The following is a 14,179-nucleotide window of genomic DNA, read 5'->3' as shown; positions in this document are numbered from 1 at the left end:
TAAGTTCATCAAATGGATGCATTGTCTTATTTAAGAGTGCTGTTGTTAGGCAGGGTGCGGTGGCTCACGCCTGTAATCCTATCACTTTGGGAGGCTGAGGTGGGCGAATCACTTGAGGCTGAGGTCAGGACTTCGAGACCAGCCCATCCAACATGGTGAAACCCCATCTCTATTAAAAATACAAAAATTAGCCTGGCATGATGGCGCATGCCTGTAATCCCAGCTACTCGGGAGGCTGAGGCACGAGAATCACTTGAACCCGGGAGGCAGAGGCTGCAGTGAGCCAAGATTGCACCATTGCACTCCAGCCTGGGTGACAGAGCAAACCTCCATCTCAAAAAAAAAAAAAAAAAAAAAAAAAATGCTGTGTTAATGGTGATGGACTCTACAGATGGGCTCTACATTGTTTTTATACTGTTCAATTAACTTTTGTTTCCTCCTGTTGTGCCTATAGTCATCAGGTGCCTGCTAAGAAACATTGATAATCATTGCTTCAATAGCCATCATTATGAGTACCTACTAATAGGTACTTCATTCACTAAGTGCTTTAGGTACATAGTCTCTAAAGCCTCACAACAGCCTTATAAGTTGGAACATTGTCACCATTTTACAGTTGGCAAAGGTCTGAACTAGCCCAAGAGCTAGGAATCAATCCAAGCCATCTGACTCCGTAGCCATTGCTTTTAGTTTATTATGCTGTGCCTGCCATTATGCACTTGAGTTTTGACTTTTCTGTATCTAGTATTTTAGAAGCCAGGGCCAGCTGGGCACGGTGGCTCATGCCTGTAATCCCAGCACTTTGCAAGGCCAAGACAGGCAGATCACAAGGTCAGGAGTTCGAGACCAGCCTGGCCAACATAATGAAACCCCATCTCTACTAAAAATACAAAAATTAGCTGGGCGTGGTGGCACACGCCTGTAATCCCAGCTACTCAGGCAGCTGAGGCAGGAGAATTGCTTGAACCCGGGAGGCAGAGGTTGCAGTGAGCTGAGATCGCACCACTGCCCTCCAGCTGGGGCAACAAAGCGAGACTCTGTCTCAAAAAAAAAAAAAAAAAAAAAAAGCCAGGACCATAGATAGTATTTTTATGTATTAGATACTTAAATGAAAGACATTGAGCCTTAGTGGAAAATTTATTATTATATTTCCCTTTGGAATTAACAGAATCCTAGTGCATGCAATTACTAATTTGGGAGTGGGAGGAGTTGTGCTCCTGACCTGAGCCTACCTTTTGTCTTTACCAGAGCACATGCAGATCGTTTCTTGAAGATTCAGACAAGGAGAGGAACACAGTAAAGAATGTAAAGAATGTTAATGTCTGGTTTGAGGATATGTTATAGTTTTATTTGCAGATACCCCTCCCAACTATATTTTAATGTTATAACTAGTTTGTTTTTTTTCTTTGTGTGTGTATGCTTTATGGGGGTTTCCCATTCATTGTAATAGTCATTGATATTTTGCATGGGGTTGTCTTCTAGAGAATACATTTAAAACTGGTAACTAAATATGCTAATAACTAAATATATTTTCGCTATTCATATTAGGTTAAAAATAAATAAGTATATATCAACATTTTCATTTATAAACATGTTGTCTTTTAATATTCCAAAAATATTGTTTTTAATGGAAAATGATTTTTTTTTTTTTTTTTTTTTGAGGCAGAGTTTTGCTCTGTCGCCCAGGCTGGAGTACAGTGGCGCGATCTTGGCTCACTGCAACCTACACCCCTCAGGTTCAAGTGATTCTCCTGCCTCAACCTCCCTATAGCTGGGATTATAGGTGCCCACCACCATGCCTGGCTAATTTTTGTATTTTTATTAGAGACGGAGTTTCACCATGTTGGTCAGGCTGGTTTCGAACTCCTGACTTCAGGTGATCCACCCGTCTCTGCCTCCCAAAGTGCTGGGATTACAGGCGTGAGCCACCATGCCTGGCAGAAAATGATTTTTTTAAACTCTATCTTCTCTTGTAAAAACATAAAAATTATTTATGTTTTGTCCAGCTTCTGATTTAGTTTATAAATTGTCACTAGTTGTTTTTCAATAAGTTGTAAATTTTAGAATATTTTTAAATTTACAGGAAAATTAAGAAGGAGCGTTCCCATATAACCCACATGGAATTTCCTCTGTTGTCATTAGTGTGGTACATTTATTACAGTTAATGAACCAATAAAGTCCATACTTTATTCAGATTTCCTTAGCTTTTCCTTACTGTTTTTTTTTCTGTTCCAGGTCCCATCTAGGATACTATATTGCATTTAGTTGTCATGTCTCCTTAGGCTTATGTTGGCATGACAGTTTCTCAGACTTTCCTTGTTTTTTGATAGCTGTGATAGTTTTAAAGAGTACAGTCAGGCACATTGTAGAATGTCCCTCAGTTGGGATTTGTCTGATGTATTTCTCATAATTATGGTTTGCCTTTCACTACATAAACTAGGCTATATATGGAGGTTGCTCTTAATCATAATGAGCTCTATAAGGAAGGCAGATTAGGATTTGAAAATATTGGCTGTGGTTAACCGAAGATAAGCATTGACATGATTCTTTGTTGGATCTGAAACACTGGCTACATTTTTTATATTTTACCATTTTTCCAAAGCAGCCAGTCTTAATTCTGGCTAGAAGTAAGAGTCTAGGTTATATGATCTGCTCATATCCCTGAAACAGTTTCTTTTCTAATTGAACCTATTGGGGCAGTTGGGATGGGTTTTAATGTTACTCCTAAGAGCTTTATTTAATCTGTATTGGCCTTTTAATTAGTAATGGGCAATTTTGGGTGAATTGCTAATTGATTAGAGTTGTGGAAACTATCCACAAAGCTGTTTTGTTCCTGCAGCCTAGAAGATGTAAGATTAAAACAGGGTCTGGTTTAGTTACTAGTGTAAGATGAATGCTTGAAAAGTATTATTTTAGTAGCTTTGGCTTGTATTCTGGCCTGGTGTTGGTTTTAACTCTGCTAAGAATTATTGTCTTTTAACTCACTGAGGTCCTCAGTTCTACTCCATTAAGGGCCACTTTTCTGCCAATCAAAAAGCAGCATCCCTGAGATTGATTTTTGTTACAGTGGGTAGTACTGGCTGCCTAGTGACAACATTTCAGACTCTTTTATGTAAACAGAAAGCAATCAAATAAGTACTAATCCAAGGATTATGTGGACCCAAATCCTGTGGCCAAAAGAATCTCTGCAGTGTATGTCCCTGGCTCTTTGCCTTCTAGTGCCAAGCAGCCCCTCTTCTTCTTCCTGGAAAGCTTGCTTGTTGCTTATGCTGCCTGTTAGATTTCAGTGTGCTAAAACCAAAACACTCCTGCAGCTCCTGAATGAAATTCAAAAAGACACTTACATTTCCATAAATAAATTAGGAATTCAGTGGTTTCTTCGGGCTAATCAGGGCAGGCTGATAAACCTTGCTAGCTGTTTAATAAATGAATTGTGACTGATTACCTATTAATATGGACGCCTCAGGAATTCACCCTGGGGGAAGCAGAGCAGTGAAATAGAGAGGGGCATGGCCCCTTGGGAAATCAGGGCTTCATGTTTGCAGCTTAAATATCTCTGTGAAGTATCAATAAGGAGGTAATTGAATTTTGAACACAAACATGAGCGCCGGATGGATGAAAGGGGGTGGGGGATCTGATCGTCTCTTTTCTGCCCCTTCATTCTCCCCTCCCCTTTTCCTTGGAGACCACTCTAGTAAAGATAGATGCTAAATCCATTAAATAAAGATTAAATTCGGTCGTAGTAGAAAATGGCAGCTTAGCTAGATCCCCAGGCAAATTGGAGCCTTTTGCAATACAGAAAATTAAAATATACATTTTTAACAAGTGTGCTATCTTCCTAGCAATAATGCTAGGCTAGCTTGTGGGGTTTACTCCTCCTTCAGATTGGCTTTTGTTTGGGCAGATCACTTTCTCTTGTATTAATGCCAATCTTTTCTGTATTCCTGGAACAGAAGGGACTGGGTTTATTTATTTATTTTTAAAGCTTCTGTTGAGGCCTTTCCTCTAGCATCCTGCTTGCTTGTAATCAGAGGAGTGGGAAGGAGATTAGTGTCCCATGAATTGACGGTAGATAAATGTTCCCTCCCCTTCACTGGTGGGTCCAGAAGAGCCCAATCACTTGTATTTCAGGGATGATTGGAGACTGTACAGCCAAGCAAGAAAAGGGCTTACAGATTGAAATAAACACTGATGTTTTAGATGCAATTTTACTTGGCTTCATTTCCTGTAGATAAGGTTATTGATTTGCTTTGTCCTCCTATTTTAAGCCAGGTAAAGTCATATTAATGTAGGAAAAAAGAATTGGCATTATTTGGTTACAGATCATAATACTCCTTTTTTAGCAATAACAGAAAACAAACATCAAGCCTTAAATGCTTTTGTTATGTTGATGTGAATGCCCAGTATTGTTTTTTTTAGACCAACCCTTGTTTACATGTCAATCTACAATTCTAATAACCTTTTCCTATAGTCAGTCCATCTATCAACAAGTATAAATTGAGCATCTGTTAGGTGTGTAGCATGGTCAATGGTGAGAAAAGTCCTCTACTACCACAGTTACTTCTTTTCTTTTTTTTTTATGGTTTTGTTTTTTGTTTGCTTTCATTGTTTTTAATTGACACATAATAATTGCACATATTTGTGAGTTATAGGGTGATATTTTGATACATGCATACAATGTGTAATGATCAAATCAGGGTAACTAGTATATCCATCATCTCAAACATTTATCATTTCTTTGTGTTGGGAACATTCAAAATCTGCTCCTCTGGCTATTTGAAAATATACAATAAATTGTTGTTAATTACAGTCACCTTACAGTTGTATAGAACACTAGACCTTAGTCCCCCTACCTAGCTGTAATTTTGTATCCATTGACCAACCTCTCCCATCCTTACCTCTCCCCTCCCCTTCCTAGCCTCCAGTAACCACTATTCTACTCTGTACTTAGGAGATCAACTTTTTCAGCTTTTACATATGAGTGAGAACATGTAGTATTTATCTTTCCGTGCCTGGCTTATTGCATTTAACTTAATGTCCTCTAGTTCCATCCATGTTGCTGGGAATGACCAAATTTCATTCTTTTGTATGGCTAAGTAGTATTTCATTATGTATGTATACCACATTTTCTTTTTTTTTTCTTTTTGAGACAGAATTTCACTCTTGTCACCTAGGCTGGAGTGCAGTGTTGCGATCTCGGCTCACTGCAACCTCCACCTCCCAGGTTCAAGCGATTCTCCTGCCTCAGCCTCCTGAGTAGTTGGGACTACAGGCATGTGCCACCACACTCGGCTAATTTTTGTATTTTTCGTACAGATGGGGTTTCTCCATGTTGGCCAGGCTGGTCTTGAACTCCTGACCTCAGGTGATCCCCCCCCCCCCCCCGCCACCGCCTCGGCCTCCCAAAGTGCTGGGATTATAGACGTGAGCCACCACGCCTGGCCTCCACGTTTTCTTTATCAATTCATCTGTTGATAAACACTTAGGTTGATTCTATATCTTGGCTAACCACAGATACTTCTTTGAAAACAAAGTGAATCATGGCATACTCCTGCTATATATATATATTTTTTAATTTATTTATTTATTTTAGAGACAAGGTCTCTCACTCTGTCACTCAGGCTGGAGTGCAGTGGTGTGAACTTGGCCCACCTCAGCTTCGACCTCCTGGGCTGAAGGGATCCTCCCACCTTAGCCTCCCAAGTACCTGGGACTACTCACCACCACACCTGGCTCATTTTTTGATATTTTTTTTTGTGGAGATGGGATTGCTCTGTGCTGCCCAGGCTGGGATTACAGGAATGAGCCACCATGCTCAGCATACTCCTGCTTATCGAAGTTCTATGTCTCCTTGGGTCCTACAAGATAAAATTCAAATTCTCAGGCTTTCACAAAGTGCCTTCCTAACATTGATCCAGGCTTTCTGTAGTGTCATCATTCTATGGGATCTACACCTGAGGCTCTGGGGATTTCCTGTGGCAGAACAAATGTGGAACTTCTTGGTCTCAGATTAAGGGCTTTGTGCATCATTTGCCAGATGGTGTTTCAAATGTTCACAATTCTTTCTTTCAGCTTCAGGGGTATATTGTTGTTCAGATTTTCAACAATTTGCCCTTATGACATTCACTTTATAATTTAACTTTGTTTGCAGCAATGGAGGCAACCTTTCTTGTTAAGACAATTAAGGTGTCTGTGCTTTCTATCATCACTGCTATATATATATATATTTTTTTGAGACAGAGTCTCCCTCTATTGCCCAGGCTAGAGCACAGTAGCGCAATCTCGGCTCACTGCAACCTCCGCCTCACAGGTTCAAATGATTCTCATACCTCAGCCTCCTGAGAGCCAGGATTACAGGCACGCACCACATGCCTGGCTAATTTTTGTATTTTTAGTAGAGATGGAGTTTCACCATGTTGGCCAGGCTGGTCTCAAAACTCCTGACCTCAAGTAATCCTCTCGCCTCAGCCTCCCAAAGTGCTAGGATTATAGGCGTGTGCCATCGTGCCTGGCCCGCCCCCTACTGCTGTCGTAAGTTATTTCTTCCTTTCTTTCTTTTTTATTTTTATTTATTTATTTATTTATTTATTTATTTATTTATTTATTTATTTATTTTTGAGACAGAGTTTTGCTCTTGTTGCCCAGGCTGCAGTGCAATGGCACAATCTCAGCTCACTGCAACCTCCACCTCCCAGGTTCAAGTGATTCTCCTGCCTCAGCCTCCTGAGTAGCTGGGATTACAGGCATACGCCACCACGCCCGGCTGATTTTGTATTTTTAGTAGAGACGGGGTTTCTCCATGTTGGTCAGGCTGTTCTTGAACTCCCGACCTCAGGTGATCCGCCCACCTCAGCCTCCCAAAGTGCTGGGATTACAGGCGTGAGCCACTGCGCCCAGCCGTAAGTTATTTATTTCTAGAGATCAGAAATCGAATTTATTTAATTCTATCACCACAGTTCACAAACGGCCCTTAATAATTTTGAATGCTATTACTCAAAGCCAAATAACACAAAATTTTAGAATTGTCTTGCAACTTCTTATGTTGCAAGTTACATTGATGTTATATGCAGATGGTTATAGTTTTCCTCCCAGGTCTCTCTAATCTCTGCTTCCAGCTGTATTGCTGGGCCTCAGAGCTCTTTCCAACACAGGGTTGCTGGGGCCACGGGAGGCAAACATTTAAAGGCTCTGTATTCCTAGTGGTTGGGTCTTAACTATTATAAACTAAATGTTTTAAATCTAATTTAACATTAGCAGATTAATGCAAGTGAAATATATTTTCTTATTTGTATTATATTGAGTATAGAGTGTATCTTTTTATTTAATTACAAGATTTAATACCAGAAATTCTGAGATTAAAAAAAAAATCTTACCCAAATTCTCCCTACAATTTTTAAATAAAATAGTGTCATTGGCTTTATTCTTTTAAGAGAAGATCTCTTGGTAATTCTCTTTCCTAAAGCTTTCTGGTGATCTTAGTATAACCTTCATTCAACAAAATATCTCTTGCCTGCCTTTGTATATACGTAACAGAGTACCATTAGAATTATCTGCAGTATAATGTTACTACTTACACAATTACTGATTTAAGTTTCTGTACATGTGTGGATAAATGCTCAAATTGTCTGTCCAGGCAGATTCTGTAGCCATGGTTCTTAACCTAGAGTCCTCATATGTGAGTTTTTTTTGTTTGTTTGTTTGTTTGTTTTTGGTGAGATGGAGTCTCACTCTGTCACCCAGGCTAGAAGCAGTGGCATGATCTCAGCTCACTGCAGCCTCCGCCTCCTGGGTTCAAGTAATTCTCCCACCTCAGCCTCCTGAGTAGCTGGGATTATAGGCATGTGCCTCCACGCCCAGTTAATTTTTGTATTTTTAGTGGAGATGGGGTTTCACCATGTTGGCCAGGCTGGTCTCGAACTCATAACCTCAAGTGATCTTCCTGCCTCGGCCTCCCAAAGTGCTGGGATTACAGGTGTGAATCACTGCGCCCTGCCTACAGCTGTCTTTGTGAAGTGCTATGACAAACATACCATACAGCAAGCGTTCTCAACTTTGGCGCCATTATGAAATTGTGTTTGTGTGTGTACATGTATAATTTTCAGCAGAGAGTTTTTATGACTTTTATCAGATTTTTTAAGAGATCTCTGTTATGGATTGAATTTTTTCCCCCGAAAAAGATATGTCGGAGTCCTCTTCCTTATTTGGAGATAGGCTCTTTAAAGAGGTAATTAAGTTAAAATGAGATCATTGTGTGGGCCCTCATCCCAATATGGCTGAAGTCTTTATATAAAGGAAAAGTTTGGACATAGAGACAGACATTGCATAGAGGGAAGACAGTGTAAAGAGACACAGGGAGAAGATGCCATCTACAAGCCAAAGAGAGAGGCCTGGAACAGAGCTTTGCCTCACAGCCCTCAGAAGGAATGGACAATTCTAGCATTAGCTCAGGCTGCTGTATGATGTAATTGTGCGAAGGATTATTTATGGGCCCAAATATCCTTCTCTCTATAGGAGTTTATAATCTCTATAGACTAAAAGGAATTAGGTCCCCAAGGTTGCTGCCGTTCTTAGCCTAGATTTAAAAACCTTTAATTTTTCACTATTTTATGTAGTTCCATATGCATATGGAGATTTCATGATCATTAGGTGAAAATTACTCTTTAAATTAATTATTCATAGTAAAGGGAAAGGGTTTGCCTTTTGAAAAAAGTATATCTTTTCCATTTTTCTAAATCTTCTACAGTTTAGGCCATACTGGTTTTCAGAAATCCCTTCTAGTTAAAGTCTACTAAACACTAATTAACTTACTCTTTACTTTCTCAAGCACTAACGGAAATACTGGATTATAACCAATCTAATACTCTCTGGGCATTTCTACTGGACACTTTGCTCAGTGTGATTTAAGGCAGTTTATAATCACTCCTTGTGGTCTTGAGGCCAGTTTTGAATTCATGAGACTCATCTATCCTAGCTAGTTTTAATTAATTTTGCAAGGAAGATGCCAGGAGAAGCAATATTAAATGCTTTCTTATAATCAGGTTATTTCATCTTTTGCGTTCTCGTCAGCCACTAATCTTGTAATTTTATCTCAACAAAATACACAACTTGCTTTGACATAGTTTGTTCTTTACTCATCATGTTTTTCAGTACATAGAACTTATGGTTTGGGTAACTTTATATTCATGATTGTCTTAACATTAGGATTTGGGGATAGATCTTAATTAGTATCACATTGTGTTTCATATATTTGGTCTTTTTGGGTACTCATATTAGCCAAGAACAGTCAGGAGTAATTTGAACAGGGAAAAATTTATTTATTTATTTATTTATTTATTTATGACAGAGTCTCACTCTGTTGCCCATGCTGGAGTGCAGTGCATGATCTCGGCTCACTGCAACCTCCGCCTCCTGGGTTCAAGCGATTCTCCTGCCTCAACCTCCCAAGTAGCTGGGACTACAGGCATGCACCACCATGCCCAGCTAATTTTTGTATTTTTAGTAGAGATGGGAGTTTGCCACATTGGCCAGGCTGGTCTCGAACTCCTGACCTCAGGTGATCCACCTTCCTTGGCCTCTCAAAAGTGCTGGGATTACCGGCGTCAGCCACCGTGCCCGGTCTGAACAGGGAAAATTTAAAATAAAAAGTGTTAATTAGGTGAAAGGTGGTTAACTTCTGAAAGGAAAAGAAGAGTCAACGGTGTACAGAGGTAGCAGAAAGCTGCTAACCCCTAGGACTGAAGGAGAGTCAACATAGGAACTTAGTGGAGGTCCCCACAAGGCTGAGGTTCAGCCCTCTGAAGGGAAAACACATAGCCACAGGAACACTCTGCTGGTGCATTGCAGGAGCAGCCCCCCCGATGGCAGTGAAGAATCTTTGGGGGAGGGAGCCCCACCACTGAACTGTAAGGACTGCCATTGCCAAGGTGAACATAGCTGAGACCCTGCACGCCAACCTGCTTGTCGCTGCACCGAAGAGCCACACAGTGCAAGAAGGAAGAAAAGGCCTTTTTCCTGCCTCGGCTTTGCAGCCTCCCTCCAGTGCCCTTTATTGGCAAAACAAAGCACCAGGCTAAGTGACAGAGGAGAAATGTAGCCTGCTGTTGGGTCCAGCTCCAGTATCACAAAGCAGGGCAAAGGATGAGTTAGGAAGTGAGAGACAGTAAATGGATAACTGGCACAGTGAGTAAAATTTTTGTGTAACTTTAAATATTACAAATTAAATAACTTTATTTTGCATCATGGAGTTTAATAACATTCAGTTAACAGGTTTTAACAAAATTTTCAAAAATAAAAAATCTGACAGTAATTGGAAGATAACAAAGCATAAGTGTGAATAAAAGATTGCCGCCTGTAATCCCAGCACTTTGGGAGGCTGAGGTGGACAGATCATTTGAGATCAGGAGTTCGAGACTAGCATGGCCAATATGGTGAAATCTCATCTCTACTAAAAATACAAAAATTAGCTGGGCTTGGTGGTGCACACCTGTAATCCCAGCTGCTTGGGAGGCTGGGGCAGGAGAATCACTTGAAACCAGGAGATGTAGGTTGCAGTGAGAGGAAATCGCCACTGTACTCCAGCCTGAGCAACAAAGCGAGACTCTATCTCAAAAAAAAAAAAAAAATGATTGCTCTCCCACCCTCTTAGCCACATTGAATTTTCTTACTTTCCTTATTTATTTATTTTTTTATTGAAAAAAATGTTAGAGATGGGGTGTCACTATGTTGCCCCGGCTGGTCTCAAACTCATGGGCTCAAGGGATCCACCCACCTCAGCCTCCAAAAGTGCTGATATTACAGGTGTGAGCCACTGTGCCCAGCCGAATTTTCTTAATTTCATGTATGACTAATTTTCTCATCTAATCATTTCATTTTTCTTAAGTTGTTACTATTCTCTCCCAACTTTTCTTTTTTTAACGACATTGAGCTCTCCTCTTCCTGTCTTCCATTAACACCTTTCCTAACAACCTTATTTGTTCAATTGTTATTTATGCTTGTCTTCTCAACTAAATTGTAAGGCCCTTGTAGTGAACTCAGGGACTGTGCTTTGTATTACTTCTGTATATTACAGAATAGGACTATACAAATGCATGTTGAATAGATGGAATCATTTTATATTTACAAAATAAGAAAATGGAAACACAGCCATCAAAGCAGTCAAGGAACAGGCACTTACCCTTTCTTTTCTCCCTTGCTACCTTCTTTTTTGTTGTTGTTTTGAGACGGGGTCTGGCTCTGTCTGCAGGCTGGAGTACAGTGGTACAATCTCAGCTCACTGCAGCCTCAACCTCCTGGGCTCAAGCCATCCTTTCACCTCAGCCTCTAGGTAGCTGGGACTACAGGTGCACACCACCATGCCTGGCTAATTTTTGTATTTTTGTAGAGACAGGGTTTCACCATATTGCCCAGGCTGGTCTCAAACTTCTTACCTCAAGCAATCCATCCACCTCTGCCTCCCAAAGTGTTTGGGTTACAGGCGTGAGCCACTGCACCCAGCCTCCGTTGCTACTTTTTCAGAAGCTGTTAATAGTCTACCAGTTGTCTCTTGCTCTCTAGAAAGAATATAGCTAACATTAGAAATGTAAAAACAAAACCAAGGTAGGAGTGGGGGGATGAGAAAACAGTTACAATCATGGAAAAAGCTAAAGACATCTGAAGTGAAAAATAAATATGGAGAGAGGGTACTTTAAGGTTAATGATGGTTTTAATGTACACTCTGGCTTTTCTTTCGAAACCCTACTAAAACAATTTTTTAAAAAAAGATAAGAGCCCTCACAGAGAGAACAAGAGAGATGACAACAGCAGCAAGATTTTGGAAGGTGGAAAGTATGTGAATTTAGCAAGCCTATGAAAAATAATACTAAAGTGAGGAAAGCCATGAACCAAGGCAGTTCACAAAACTTCAAAGGCTGAAGATTGGTGGTACAGGTGAAGGGGGAGATGGCTTAAATAAGGAGGATTAAAGTGTATTTAGGAGTCACATACCTGTATCACCTGCTTCATTCTCTCCCACAAAAGACTGGAGCTTTATTCTCTAAAGGTTAAAACACAATGGTTACTCAACCGGTGGATGCTAGACCAGTGGAAGTTGGGGTCTGTACTGAACTTTTTTTTTTTTTTTTTTGAGACAGAGTCTCGTGCTGTCGACCAGGCTGGAGTGCAGTGGTGTAATCTCGGCTCACTGCAAGCTCCGCCTCCCGGGTTCACACCATTCTCCTGCCTCAGCCTCCCGAGTAGCTGGGACTACAGGTGCCCGCCACCATGCCCAGCTAATTTTTTGTATTTTTAGTAGAGACGGGTTTTCACCGTGTTAGCCAGGATGGTCTCAATCTTCTGACCTCGTGATCCGCCTGCCTTGGCCTCCCAAAGTGCTGGGATTACAGGCGTGAGCCACTGCGCCCAGCCGTTTTTTTTTTTTTTTTTCCTTTTGAGACAGGGTCTCACTCTGTCACCTAGGTTGGAGTGGAGTGACACGATCTCAGCTCACTGCAACCTCTGTCTCCTGGGTTCAAGGGATTCTCCCACCTCAGCCTCCTGAGTAGCTGGGAGTACAGGCAGGCGCCACCATGCCCAGCTAATTTTTATATTTTTTGGTAGAGACAGGGTTTCACCATGTTGTCCAGGCTGGTCTCGACCTCCTGACTTCAAGTGATCCGCCCGCTTCGGGCTCCCAAAGTGCTGGGATTATAGGTGTGAGCCACCATGCCCGGCCTGCAATGAAAATGTAGCAAATTATGCATGCATTATATGTTGAGGCTATCTCTCCCTCCACACCCAGGCCTTTACTCTCCAATCAGGAAATTAGAAGAGACTAATCTGGGGAGTCTGATCAGCCCAAGAAGAATAAAGGCACTGACAGTGGAAGTTCTACAACTAAACAGCCTGATCACACTGTAGCAAAGCTTATAGTCAGCAAGCCTAGCTCCTACTTGAGTTTTCAAGCAGCTTTTTAGTCTCCTGTTCTTACATAGGAAAAGAAATTACCAATGTTTGAGAAAAGCCCCTAAAATGAAAAATAAAGACCGAAGGCAATGAATGGAAGGCAACTTGGAGAAAACAGAATATGCCTTCAAGAAGGTAAAATTGATAAATCGCATGATACGTTTCAATATCTTCAGTTTAGATAGCAGACAGACATAGTAGATTCTGTGGTTGATTTAGAGATAAGTACAGAGAAAACCAAGCAAACTGAAAAACTCAGGGAAAACGAAAAGAAATGTGCAAGTAAGGAAAAGTAATCATAGTTAATAATATTCCTTAGCTATAAATAGTATTTGTATAATCATAATAATGTCGAAACTGAATGTTAATTTAAGTTACCATGTATAACCCTTAGAAGATAGGAGATAGGATGCTTGCCATGTGTATTATGAGGAATTAAGGTGGGAAGGGGGAAAAAAAGAGTCAAGTTATCACTTCCTGTATTAGCTAGGGAAGTCAATAGAAAATGCCTCAAATTGAAAAATCAAGAGGTAGCAATACAGGCACTTTTTTTCATTCCTTTGGTTTATTCCTAGGAATACAGGCATATTATTTAGTCATTTAAGACACAAAGATAATATAAAATAATCAGCTAAACAGAGTGAAAGTGATTGCCATGGGAAGGAGTTAATGGAGAATTACAGCGCCCCCGGCCTTTTTTTTTTTTTTTTTTTGAGACAGAGTCTCACTCACCCAGACTGAAGTACAGTGGCACAATCTTGGCTCCCTGCAACCTCCACCTCCAGAGGTCAAGTGATTCTCCTGCCTCAGCCTCCCAAGTAGCTGGGATTAGAGGCACATGCCACCACGCCTGACTAATTTTTGTATTTTTGATAGAGATGGGGTTTCACCATGTTGGCCAGGGTGCTATCGAACTCCTGGCCTCAGGTGATCCGCCCACCTCCGCCTCCCAAAGTGTTGGGATTACAGGTGTGAGCCATTGTGCTGGGCCTATTTTCTTATTAAACATTGTTTAGCCTTGTTTCCATGAATGTTACAATATCCAGTCTCTGTCCCTCCCATTACCTATTTCATCAATTTTTTTTTTTTTTTTTTTTTTGAGACAGAGTTTCGTTCTTCTTGCCTAGACTAGGGTGCAATGGCACGATCTCAGCTCACCGCAACTTCCACCTCCCGGGTTCAAGCAGTTCTCCTGCCTCAGCTTCCTGAGTAGCGGAGATTACAGGCATGCGCCACCATTCCC

General features: G+C 40.8%; 1 protein-coding gene across 3 annotated transcripts in view; it reads left to right on the top strand.

Moving 5' to 3' along the window:
* The window catches only part of LIN52 (lin-52 DREAM MuvB core complex component), a 121,304-nt gene that overhangs the window by 71,183 nt on the left and 35,942 nt on the right, over nucleotides 1-14,179 (top strand). The window contains exon 6 of one of the 3 annotated variants that reach the window (XM_058429341.1): nucleotides 1,246-1,379. The exons of the other annotated variants lie outside the window; for them this stretch is intronic. Coding sequence (XP_058285324.1) covers nucleotides 1,246-1,247 — 2 coding nt within the window. The 3' untranslated portion in view covers nucleotides 1,248-1,379. Of the gene's footprint in view, nucleotides 1-1,245; nucleotides 1,380-14,179 lie in introns of those variants that run through there. 3 annotated transcript variants of the gene reach the window in all.

Source organism: Hylobates moloch, unplaced genomic scaffold (assembly GCF_009828535.3).
Source record: "Hylobates moloch isolate HMO894 unplaced genomic scaffold, HMol_V3 SCAFFOLD_16, whole genome shotgun sequence".
NCBI lineage: Eukaryota > Metazoa > Chordata > Mammalia > Primates > Hylobatidae > Hylobates > Hylobates moloch.
This window is presented reverse-complemented; position numbering and strand designations above follow the sequence as displayed.